General features: G+C 32.1%; 1 protein-coding gene across 1 annotated transcript; it reads left to right on the top strand.

Moving 5' to 3' along the window:
- Nucleotides 1–7,685: 7,685 nt before the first annotated feature.
- COX15 (cytochrome c oxidase 15) lies at nt 7,686–11,166 on the top strand. The gene is made up of 7 exons (XM_011078631.3): nt 7,686–8,034; nt 8,430–8,728; nt 8,890–9,115; nt 9,200–9,445; nt 9,552–9,662; nt 10,443–10,574; nt 10,756–11,166. The coding sequence occupies exons 1-7, from the start codon at nt 7,801–7,803 to the stop codon at nt 10,924–10,926; spliced, it is 1,419 nt and encodes a 472-aa protein (XP_011076933.1). The 5' UTR covers nt 7,686–7,800; the 3' UTR covers nt 10,927–11,166.
- The last annotated feature ends 1,949 nt before the right edge of the window (nt 11,167–13,115 follow it).

Here is a 13,115-nt window from a genome sequence, read left to right as displayed (position 1 = left end):
AGGTGTTGACATGAAATGTGATACTTTGATTTTGGCTTGAGTTGCGGTGCATGGGCCATGTCTACTAATAATTGCTTTGGCTTTGTGTTTGAAGGCGAAAAATATTATTTTAGTCCAGTACGTTATTGGATGGTAATTTTGGTTATGTTTAAATTAAAATGTGCAAATTTGGTTATATAATTTTGAAAATTATAGCAATTTTAGTCCTTTAAATTTCATCTCATCAATCATGTCAACACCTAAATAGAGGTTTTTGGGAAACTTTTTTCTTTTTTAATTAAACCACCCAAAGGTGGGGGAGCTTTTTAGAATCCCTGTCCCTTCTTTATTAATACCAAAAAGTAGCCAAATTTACAGTAGACAGTACTAACTTCCTAGTATCGTCTAGAAAACCGTAAATAAGGAGTACTACTCCCTTACAATAATATACATCAAAAGCATAAATAAAAAGTACTACTCTCTCATAATAGGTAATCAATAAAATGTAAATAAAGAGTACTACTATCTCATAACATAGTTTTTTAGGTGTATTGTCAAGAGAGGAAATGAGTTGAGGGCGATAATCCAGCATGTCAGAAAGTTTTTGTCAATACGCTCGAATCATCGGGCCCAACTTATTAATTGCAAAAGTTTCCCAAGCAGCAATATATCGAAAATGCAAGGAAATGAAAAGAATACAATACCGTCAAGTTTAATTGAGAATTCGGCATGTCAAAGAGTTTCTATCATATTGCCAATAAACAATGAGTATATCTCATTTTGATGCCATCACATAGTCTCTTGGGGTGCCTCGAACTGAAAATCAAACCAACCAAATGGCTAGAAAAGGTTTTTTGGGGAACTTGATGATGTGGCAATCAAAAATATATTTTTTTTTCTTTTTAAGAAATAACTTGGCAAAAAAAAATTACCACTTGATCATATGACAAATTTTTCACTTTTTTTGTTGTAATTTCTTTTTATCAAGTCATTTTCTTTAAAAAAAGAAAAAACATGTTGGGCCGTCATGCCATTAAATTTGTCGGAAGTCCCAATTTAAGTGTTGACATGGTTGATGGTAATGCAAAATTCTTCGGCTAAATTGGTCGAAAATGACTAAAATTAACAGAATTTTAAAGTTACACTACCAAATTGCTATTTATTTTGAATAGAATCAAAATAACCATCTCCTACTCGACTAAAATTATATTTTTCATATTTGGACGTTGTGTGTTGCTGAATTTACATTTTTCGTACAATAACTTGGATTTTGTATACTTTTAGTCTTATTTCTTACGAAAAATTTTAAAAAAATACTCTACAACTTTTAAAATTCTTCATTTCAATCTAAATACCAACTTTTATTAGGAAATTGACTTGCACGAGGTTCTTTTTTCTATCAATTTCCTAAAAGAAATTTAATAGTAGGTCTGAACTTGAACATTTTCGCAAATTATGGGACTATTTTCGAGAATTTGTATGCAATAATTAAAATTTAAAATGTATTAGACATAGGTTATGAAACGAAAAATACAATTTCTCTCTGTGTGCTCAATGGCAGAATATATTTTCTAGTACAAGTTTTATTGTATCTTTTATTCTAGTTAACATATACGTTCACATATAAAAAAAATATTATTCTAAATAAAATAAAATATATAATCTTTATACACGTAATATATATATATATTAATTAAAATAGAATATGCAATATGATTCAAAATAGAATGTAAAATGCAGCCCAATAATAAAAATTTTCAATAATTAATGTCACAAAAATTATGTATAAAATTGCTATATTATCTATTTTATTTAATAAGATATTTGTACATGCAACGTCTCTAATAAATGTTATAGAAGAAAAAATAAAATTTAATAAAGCATCTCATACATAAAATATTTTTTAGGGGATAACTGGTGAGTTTCCTCTGAACTTTGATATAATTATATGTAAAATTTTTATAATTTGAAAAATTACACCTAATATTCTTATCATTTGTTTTCGTCCAATAAATAGATCCATCTTTTAATAAAAGTCACAAAATCTGCTGATATCAGCAATTAACATGAATGAAAATTCATATTTACCCAATTAACTTACAAACTTATTGTAGGTAAAACAACTCTGTTCTGACCAAACTACTCTTACGCATCTCCATTTCACACGTTGATACATGTGGGGAGGTACATCTTGACCCTTATAACGAATGGTTTGGTGAGAAAAAAATTGTTTGGCGTCCAATAACTCAGTAATAAGGTATTGATCATAAATATAAATTTTCATTCAATTTCTCAATTGATATCAGCAAATTTCATAATTTTAGATAAATGGGACAAAAACAACGTCAGCAATATTTTATGTAATTTTTTAAATTGTAGGGAATTTATGTGTAACTACATATACCAAATTTCAAAGAATGATAGTATAATTTCAAAAATCTAATACGTTAATTGTTTTTTAATTAAATAAGACAATTGAGGGTAAATATAGATTTTTTATTCAATTTTTAGATTGATATCAGCAGACTTCGTGAATTTTGATTAACGGGACACAAAAAAACATCAAGAATATTTTGCGTGATTTTTTAAATCATAAAGAGTTTACGTATATCTACACCAAATTTCATAAAATAATAGTATAATTCCAAAAATCTAATACATTAAATACTTTGTTAATTAATTTGTTCTTATGATTCTTTTGAGGGTGTTTCTTTTTTTAATAAATAATCAATCAAGAAAAGAAGATTGGTCCAACTTCCAATAGTATTTCAGCGTGACTGTCGGGTTAATTGGTGGGGCTTTTTCCATCCCTTCCACAACTGAAAAAGGAAGCTTCACATGGAATCATAATAACTGCTGTAGTGTTGAAGAATGATTGAATGATTAGGTAGCTCATGCCCTACCTCCTTCCAAAACCACTGCTTTTATTTATTTATTTATTTTACTTCTTTTGCATAAATTATTTTACGGAAAAAACGCAAACAACTCTCTTGTGATATTATAAATGAGTAAATTACTTTCTTATCAAAAAATAAATAATGATTTACCTTGCTATATTTTTTAAAATATAATAATTTACCCATCCCCCTATAATTTTTAAAATGAAGAATTTACCTCCCTGTATAAGGAGGTAAATTGCTTCGTTTTAAAAAGTACAATGGGGTAAATTGCTATATTTTTTTCATGGAGGGGGGGGGGGGGGATAATATGCTCATTTTCAATATCACAAGGGAGTAAATTGCTATTCACCCAATTCTTTACTGTTGAGTAGGATTGGAGAGCGGTAAAAAATATTTTAGTCCTTATATTGATTTTTAATTCTAAAATAATTTTAAATTAATTTTTCAATGGGTGATTTTCTTATGTTATCTTATAATCATATTTTCAATTTTATAAAATAGTTATATTTTTTTCATTTTTAAAATGCAATTTGGTCCCTCCCTTGTGAATTTAAAAAAATATAATCGTTTTAATTGAAAAAAATTATTATTGGGGAATTATTTAGATAATAAACTGAAAAATGACTATAATCATAATTATTGTGAATTTAATAAACTTTTCTTGAACTTTTCAAATAAAGGAGTACTTGAATGAGTAAGTTAAAGGAAAAAAATTGAATAAAAATATAGCAAAAATAAATATTTCAATGAAAAACCTTTTAAAATTAGTATATATATAAAAAAATGGATATGCCATTGAAGAATGAAGCATAAAACCTCTTACAGTACAGTGCCTATTCAATTAAATGGCACATATTTTTACTTTAGACACTATTGTATAGATGGGTCTATTCCACTGAGAAGACAAAGATTTTTAATTATATTATAGCTTTTGAATGTTTTTGCTTGATAAAATTATCCTCACTCTTTTATTTTTATATATATACATATATTAATTTCAAAAGCATTTTTATTTAAAAGCTTTTGTGCTAACAATTTTATTTATTTATTTCTCCAACTTATGTATTCAAGTACCTTTTTTATTTAAAAAGTGCTAGAAGTTCATTACATTTACAAAAATTATGCTTATATGCCATTGATCAAGTTATTATTTAAATTATTGCCCAACTATAAAAACTTTCAACTAAAAGCTTTCTATTTATAGGCAATCCTAAATTGGTTGGAGAAAATCACGGATGTGAAGGAGCATGATCTCAAAATTATTAGATGATGTTTAATTCCCTCAAGTTCAATTGAGAGTCTCAATAGTTGGAGGATCCCTAGGACTCAGTGGAGGATTATCTTTTGCTAGTTGGAGATATACGATTTTTCGGGGGCAGTTGAAGTCCACTGTGCATAAAAGTATCTTTCAGGGATAAGGATGCATTCCCAAATTTTTTGAGAGGTAGTTGAGGAGACGCTTTCTTCTAATCGAAGTTCAAACTTTTAGAACTTATAGATTACTTTTCTCTAGAGGCACCACATGTCCCCAAGGGGGCTATTGGTCCTTATCCTATTCTGTAAGGAGTGCCTCGAGAGATCCTACGTGGATGACACCTAAGTCACCTGTGGATGCCATGTGAGATGAGATTTGACTTTAGTTGGGGGATTTCAAGTCCTTAAGCTTCTTTGTGAACCTATGAGACCTTTTTAAATCGGGGTTCTCTCGAATTTGGGCCGATTAAGTTTTTCTTGGCCAATTTATTTTTCGAGGATGCCTGCCGAACTCCCTAAGGGCTTTACCTGGATTGAGCTTCCTAGGGGTATTTTAAGCCCTTTCATGAAAAGTATGCTTAGAGAAAGTAGAGTTTACTTCAAGCTTACATGGAGTAGGACTTTTCTAAAGGCGTTTTTTCAAAACAAGGTTTGTGTGCCTCCAAGGAGAAGCGGATGTATGCCTCCAAGGAGGAGGACTTACTTGAGGGTGCCTACTCGAAGCAGGAGTTAGTAGCCTCGTCAAATGAGCGATAAGGTGTTTGCTTGGAGCAGGGGTTATGTGCCTGTCTGGAAGATATGACTTTTTTGGCCTACACAAAACAAAACTTATGTATCTCCCAAAGAAGAGTCTAAGTGTCTGCTCGAACGAAGGGTTGGATGCCTCCACGAAGGAAAGTTAGGATGCCTCCAAGATGGAGGGCGAGTTTTGTGCCCCTACGGATGAGAGCTTTTGACTAGAGGCTTGGAGAAGTACTCATCCTGAAATCCCTACAAGAAGACACATGTTAGCACATCGGATTTAGTAGAAGGGACCTTTGAGGCTACTGAGTTAAAATGATGTAGATACCCCATAAGGGAATCTCTTATGTCAATTTTTTCTTTTTTCGGGAGGGTCATAAGGGGGTGCGTTCCTTCTTTCCCAGGGGCATCCGTAAGACACGCCTCAGCAAGTCTAAGGGTTCCTACTAAAGCTATGCGTCCTATAATCAAGTCCCTAAGCTTCTTTGTGTAACTGTGAGGCTTCGATTGTGCTTCTTTTGACCAATTTATTTTTGGGGGCACCTACCAAACTTCTTGGGACTCTATATGGAATGGGCTTCCTATCATTTTGGGCCCTCTTTTGCATTGGGCCTCTTGGAGGCATCATGGACCTTATTTTTCTTTCTTCTTTTTAGACTTTTTGGGCTTTTTTAGGGCAGTGTATTTTTATGAGCATCATAAAGTATTAGTAATTTAAATATATTTTGATAATATTCATTAAAAAAATATATATCTCAAATAGAAAAAAAAGTATATCAAAATTTTAAATTATATTATTAATATAAACAATATTAAAATAAAAAAAAGCATATAAAATGTTTTTACTTAATTTTAAGAAAATAAATTTTTTTTACATATATATAACTTTATATATACATAATTACATATATTAACATACTATATATATATATATATATATATATATATATGGTGGCAGCAGCGGCCAATCCCATTTTGAAATACCATGTCAGATTCAGGTGTTATTTTCCAAAAAATTTAGACAAAATCCTGAGACTGGTGTCCTAAAATTGATTAACTTAAAAAGTTAAAGGTCCATTTTGGAACCCTAAATAGTTAAAGGACTAAAATAGAAAATTGCTATAATTATAGGATGAAAAAAACCTTTATTCCTTTTATATTCAGTTCGAATAGTTCAAGAAATAGTAATGCTATGAACTAAAAGTGCTATTTTTAAAAATTACGGGACTAAAAATAAGTATTGTGTATTTATTATGACCAAAAATTAAAAAAAAAAACCTAAATTACAGGACGAAAAGTGTTCTTTTATTTAATATAACTTAATGTTGTGTGTAAATTAACTCAAGTCTTGTGTTTTACAACTGCTCTCCACTTTTTTTTAATATACGTTATTAATTTTTTACTACTTAGTATACTTTATTCTCTTTTAATTTAATTAATGTAATTTTATTTTATTTCAGAAATTAAATTATTAAATATACGTAATATTACTTTACACATGCATCGAGTGTGTTTGCCTCTTAGTTAAATATGTGATACAAGATCGATCAAGTCTATTTCATAAACAAAATTAAATTAAATTAAAATTTGTCATGAACCACTCAGATCCGACCACGTGTCGCTTTTAGGGAAGAAGATGTGTCTTTCAGACAACCTATATTTATGTAGAAATTAGGTAGAAAGAGAGCATAACATATGTGATCAGAACGACGTCGTCGCAGTATATTGTGTGACCACATAACTCCAAATTTTATGTCCAACAAATACGGCTGCAAAAATAATTAAATTATTCGATATTCGATCTGAGATTATTTTTAAAAAAATTTAATGAATTGAATTTATTAATTTGATAAATAAATTAAATTTAAATTTAATTTTTTCTTTGCTAATCTTTTTTTAATTAGATACAAATCAATTCAATTATAAATATATATATATTTAAAAATATCAAAATACTGAAATAATTTTTCAAATATATATAATAAATATATAAGTTTGAATTTAACAACTTAATATAAATGATTTCATTATGACATATTAAATTATTATATTAGTATTAGGCTTATTTACTATGCACATGTCAAATAATTTCTTTTGTTTTTATTTTTATTAATATTATTCTTAGAAATATTTTTTATTGAATAAATACATTATAAATTTTAATCATCAACAATCAAAATATACGCTACTTATTTAATATCGAATAAGTATAATTAATCAATAAATATTATTCAGTAAACCAATAATTATTATTGAAATAAATCAATATTCACATATGGGACCTCAATTTCGCCAATTGAGATACTTGTTGGCTTTAAAAGTACTTGTACCGTATAAATTAATCTATCCTAATATAAAACGAGTCACTCTACATTCATAAATAATGGTTAATGATACAGTCGCATTAATTTTCAGTTGGAGCATTTGCAACAATGTTCAGAATCCATGTGGCACCCAAAATCCGGTTGTCGGAAGGTGAACGTACTGACTAAAGGATGCAAAAAGATCAAAAGCACCTGGAAATGGCGAAAGGAACGGCCTACTTGCAAGAGGTGCCATCCTGACCTTACGGTTTAAATATAAAAATTACACCGTAATTAAATAATTTTAGAAATTATTCGCAATTGCTCTTTACACTCTACATTGTTTTAATAAATTTTTTTATTGTATCGATAATATTTAAAATTAATTTTTATTTTATTTTTTTATTGTGATTATTAGTTTAAATATATTTTTATTTATAATATTTAAAATATTAAAAAATTATTTATTACATGCATGTGCTATATATTAAAAGGCCTGATCAAAATGAGAGGCTCTTCTCCAATTTTCATATCTTCTTGCAATCCCTAAAACCCCACGCTCCGTAAAACCCTCCCCATTGCTTTATTGATTGAGAGCAGAGGAAATTATTCTGAATTCCATCATGATTGAAAGCAGATTGATTTCACTTCTAAGGAGAAGTAAATCCGTGACGCAGAAATTTTCCTCATCTAATCCGAGGGAATGGAAAACGTTTACCACTCCTTGTGGGTTCTCAAATGAGCACCAATCAAGATTTTACTCTTCGTTGCCGAGATTTATTCCAGCTGCAAGAACGCCGGTGGCGGGAAGCTGCGTTGGGTATGGTTTGAGATCATTGCTTCAAAGTAATTGTAAGGTATTTATATGATTTTCTTCCCTGTTTGTAGGTACTGCTTCAAAATAATTGTAAGGAGAATTTATACTGAAAATCTGTTGTCTTTTACATGTGCATAGCTGAAATCAACTAGTTAGTTTGCTGGATTTGTGTTTGCTAGTTGTTCATAGTGGTTGAAGTTCGAAAAACATTCATCGATGCGTGTTGTTCATTCTTTTGTTTCTAAGGTTAACTTTCTTTTTCAAGTCATGTAAGTGATCTAGTTCGATGAGGGGTGGTGAGCTATTTAATTTGATTATAGGTGAGTGGAGATTATTGGTGTAAATGCTCTTTGTAGCATTTCTGTTTGTGGGCTCTTTACATTTTCTTTTATAAGACTATAAAGATTAAAAGTAGAATGCTCATTCTGGTTTCAGAACTTTTATAAGCCACCATTCAGGAATTTTTCCACTGCAGCATCTGTATCTGCAAAAGATACAGGAGGATTGAAGCTCCTTGTAACTGCTGGCCCCCATGCTCAGAAAGCGGTTGGTATTTGGCTCTTTGTGTCTGCTGCTTGGGTCTTTAGTATGGTGGTACTTGGAGGTGTCACACGACTGACGAGATCTGGCCTTTCAATGACTGACTGGAAATTTACCGGTGGTCTTCCTCCACTTTCCGACGAGGAATGGTTGGTTGAATTTGAAAAATATAAGCAATCTCCTGAATACAAACGGTAATTCAGTTGTCGTCTATCTTCATTTTGTTTGGAATCGATCTACTAGTTTATCTTTCCACTGGATTTTCTATCTGTGGTTTCTTTGGATGTTGTCTAATTCTGTGATAGTTGTGGTCGGTTTGGGCTTGGCGTGTTACATCCAATCTTGGCCGTTGCAGAGTAAACAAAGGGATGAGTCTAGACGATTTTAAGTTCATATATTGGATGGAGTATGCCCATCGTATGTGGGGAAGGGCACTGGGTATAATGTTTGCACTACCATTCTCATACTTTCTTCGGAAAGGATACATTACGGTACAGTTGGGACTCAGGCTCTGTGGGCTATTTGCTCTTGGTGCTGGGCAGGGCTTAATTGGGTGGTGGATGGTCAAGAGTGGTTTAGAGGTAATAATAAAAAGCATTAAACTATCATATTCGGAATACTTAGCTTAAATACAACTCTTAGGAATGTTCTATTTCCTCTCCCAGGAGCCCGCATCTGAGTATGCTGAACCAAGGGTAAGCCCTTACCGCCTAGCAGCTCATTTGACTTCGGCCTTTGTCATTTACTCTGGGCTCTTTTGGACGGCACTTTCTGTTGTTATGCCTGAACCTCCTGCGGAATCTGTAGCCTGGGTTCAAGGGGCAGCAAAAGTCAAGCGTCTTGCCCTCCCTGTAAGTTTTCTTGTTGGGATCACAGCCGTCTCAGGAGCATTTGTTGCCGGAAATGACGCCGTATGTAACTAGACTTTTCTTTTGTCACTCTTTATCATCTGTATGCCTCTGGAATGGAGTCTGCTATTACTTATATAGTCACGTCCTCTGCATTTGATATTTCCAGGGACGTGCCTTTAATACTTTCCCAAAAATGGGTGATACATGGATTCCGGAAGATGTATTTAACCTGAAGCCGCTAGTGAGGAATTTCTTCGAGAATACGTCCATGGTGCAGGTAATTGTTGCTGTTGAGTATTACAAGTGGTGCAGATTTATATTACATTTGAAAATTTGAGCCACCTGTTGTGATTGTCACGAGTATATAAAGAGTAAACGATGAGCGGTTAGCTGATTTGTACTGTTTTTGTTCAGTTAAAATTCCTTACCTTTTCCTGCAAATAGAAATATAATCAGTTTTCCTTTGACTGATCATAATTTTCAGCAGTTCTTAGGCACTTCATATCTGGTATATGACTATATTACCTAATAAAAAGTTTTGAGTAGTGCAACACTTTGAAGGAAAAATGATATTTCTAAACTTTCTCATTGAAAAAGGACGCTTAAATGAATTGACTTTTGGGTAAATCCTGGTGTTTTGTAGTTTTAAAGCAACGGGCCAGTGCTATTTGTTGTTGGTTTCGGATTCAAGCAACATAAGTTATATATGCTTCAACTTTCTGGCCCTATGCTAATCGGATAGCTGTAGCATATGAACCGACTTCGGTTGGGAACTAATTTTCTCATGGCCAAGATACCATGAGAAAACATAATTAGATCTTAGCCAGAGGACATCCCGACGTTCTTGGTTCTTTCTCTTATCCACCATATAAAAGTCAATGAATTGATTGTTTAATTTAACATCCATGATCCTTGGTTTCATTTATTCTTCTAGACAAGGTATGATTCTTAGTTAAGTTTTTGGCACATTCCTAGTTGCAACTCCACTACTTCAATTACAAAGTCAATGTGTTTCGGATATTATGTGGCTGATGTTTGGTTCTCTTATGCATTCCAGCTTGACCATCGAATTCTCGCTACTGCAACCTTATTTTCTATTGGTGGCTTGTGGTGGTCAAGTAGAAAACTTGATATACATCCTGCAATACGATCTCTAATAGGAAGCACCATGGGCATGGCTGCTCTTCAGGTACTAAGATCCACTTCTTTCTTGCCTGTGGAACCTCGTTCCTCTTCTATTGTGGTATAAATATGGCTTTTTTCTTAAAACATGAGATGGTGTTGCTTCTTCGTCATTCCCTTTACGTTTTCATTTTTCTGTCAGCTGAGCCATTGTCCATTCAGTTATTCTCTTCTTTGCTTCCTTGCAGGTTACCTTGGGGATATCAACTCTTCTCTCGTATGTACCGGTTTCACTAGGCACTGCTCATCAGGCTGGAGCTCTCACTCTTTTAACCCTAATGATTCTTCTCAACCACACATTGAGACGGCCTTCATTACAGCTTCTCAAAACGCTTCCTTCCGTAGTGAAAACTGCCTGATAGGTTAGCTTTGATTATACAAGACAAAAATAAGTCTCAGTGTATTCTTTCTGCTTGCAACAACCACTCATCCAATTCTTTTCAGTTCCTGCAATGTGATGACATAGTGAATGGAGTCCTTGCTTCTACTTTAACTCATCTTCACAGCCCTCAAATTTTTACCTAATGTAACTGTGGAATTCCACTGAGCTGTTGTCAGCAGAATAATTGTTATCTGAAATGAAATTGTTTTTGTTGTTATTACTGTGGATTTTTCCCTAACCCTCGTACTTCAAATACTTAGCTTATTTATATGAACCAGTATCTGAACTTTTCATGAGCTTGGATCTAATGGAGTAATTGAAAAACTTGAGGCCGCCTGGGCCGTGCTAGTCTGCACTGGATCAGGTTGACCCAATAAAAGAATAGGCTGGTCTGGCCCAGACACGTCTGACTGGACTGGTCCCGCCCAGTGGCCTGGGACCAGGTGGGTTGGGCTAGTAGGTCAACCCAACTTGGCCAATGTTATTTTTCTGTCAATAATACACGAATATCATGTTTTAATAAAAACATTTTAAAATATAGAGAGTGGTAAAGTCATATTTAGCCTTTGTGTTTGATCATATTATTTCTCTCATCTTCCGCGTCTACTCGTCTTCCATTGGTGAAAAAACTCTCTCAAATTGAACAACATTGAAACGGTGTTTAACTGTCGAATAATTCAAGTCTGCTCATTTCACTAAGGATTTTGGTGTTTTTGTTCAAAAAGAAAAAAAAAGAAGATAATTTGATTAAATTTGGTTGGGTTATTGCCGTTGCCGAATCAAAATGCGAGTAAGGGGGTTTATTCTTTAAAAACCTTTCCAACATGCTACATATTATATTCTCGGATTAATTATATTTTGCCATCTAAATTATAACCGTTTTATATTTTAATATTTAATTTTTTTTATTAATTTATCCTCTCAATTTTATAAAATTTTGCACTTTGCCATTTGTAACTGTTTTTTCACTAACTTTTTTGCCAAAAAAAAAAAATCACATACAATGCACATGTGATATTTGAGGGTTATTCGATGTGATATTTTTCATATATGCACGACATGTGATGTTTTTTTCAACAAAAAGAAGTCATATACGTCAAGTGCAAATTTCACAAAGTTGAGATGGTAAGTTGACATTAAGAAAAATTCAGATGTCAAAGTGTAAAAACAAGAATAATTCGAATGATAAAAAATAATTTACCTTATATTCTATTGGCCTGTTAGATTTTTATATTCTTATGGCCTATTTTTATGGTCTGAAATGTTATACTTATATATTTTCTTGACCTGAAATGATGCTTCAGTGCATGTTGCAGGATAATCCTCAAATCTGCCACCAAACTTTTGGAGAGGGATGGGAATCTCCCTACAGGGAACACAAACAATCAGGATGCTAAGGGAGTTAACCTCTATGAAGATTGCAAGCAACAATGAATGTTTTTTTGAACTGTTTTGAAAGTGATGATGTCTGTATTTAAACCAATGTGTCGAATACTATGAATTGTTTTATGATTGTTGGGCTATTTTGAACCGACTGGTCTAAATGACAATGTGTTTATAACTGTTAAACGGATGTTAAAATTCGAGGGATGTTTATAATTTTTCAAATAATAAGAAGGTATTTGTAATTATGCCAAACCTTAGAAGAGATAAATAAAATTTACCCTAATTTTTATTTTCTAGATTCATCATATTAAAGCTTTGAGTAAATAAGAATGAACTCCCTTGAAGTTTGATATAATTACGAATACCTATTGTTGTTTGAAAAACCTATCAATACGCGCTGGTGTTTGACGAAATCATTGAAACTTAGAATTGTTAACTTTGTTAGATTGATCATTTTTAAGAGTTTATTAGATCCTACTGTTCCCATGAAGTCAATGGAGATGCAATGGTTACTAAAGGAGTCTTTGCAAAAAAATTCTACAATTTTTGTAGAAAAAATTAAAAGTTATAGCAGAATCAAAATTGGGTAATATTTGTAAAAATTGTGAAAAATAGATAAAAACTAAAATTGAATAGTATTTAATAGAAAAAACACTTCTACGATTAGTTTAATTGATTAAAGACAAATATATATTACTTTCGTGGAATCCAAATTATAATACAGACTAAAGTGTTGGCTTGGGACCAAACTGATGATGATTTCAATCTAGAGACCGTGCA

The sequence above is a fragment of the Sesamum indicum genome, linkage group LG4 (assembly GCF_026168435.1).
Source record: "Sesamum indicum cultivar Baizhima isolate 11 linkage group LG4, ASM2616843v1, whole genome shotgun sequence".
NCBI lineage: Eukaryota > Viridiplantae > Streptophyta > Magnoliopsida > Lamiales > Pedaliaceae > Sesamum > Sesamum indicum.
This window is presented reverse-complemented; position numbering and strand designations above follow the sequence as displayed.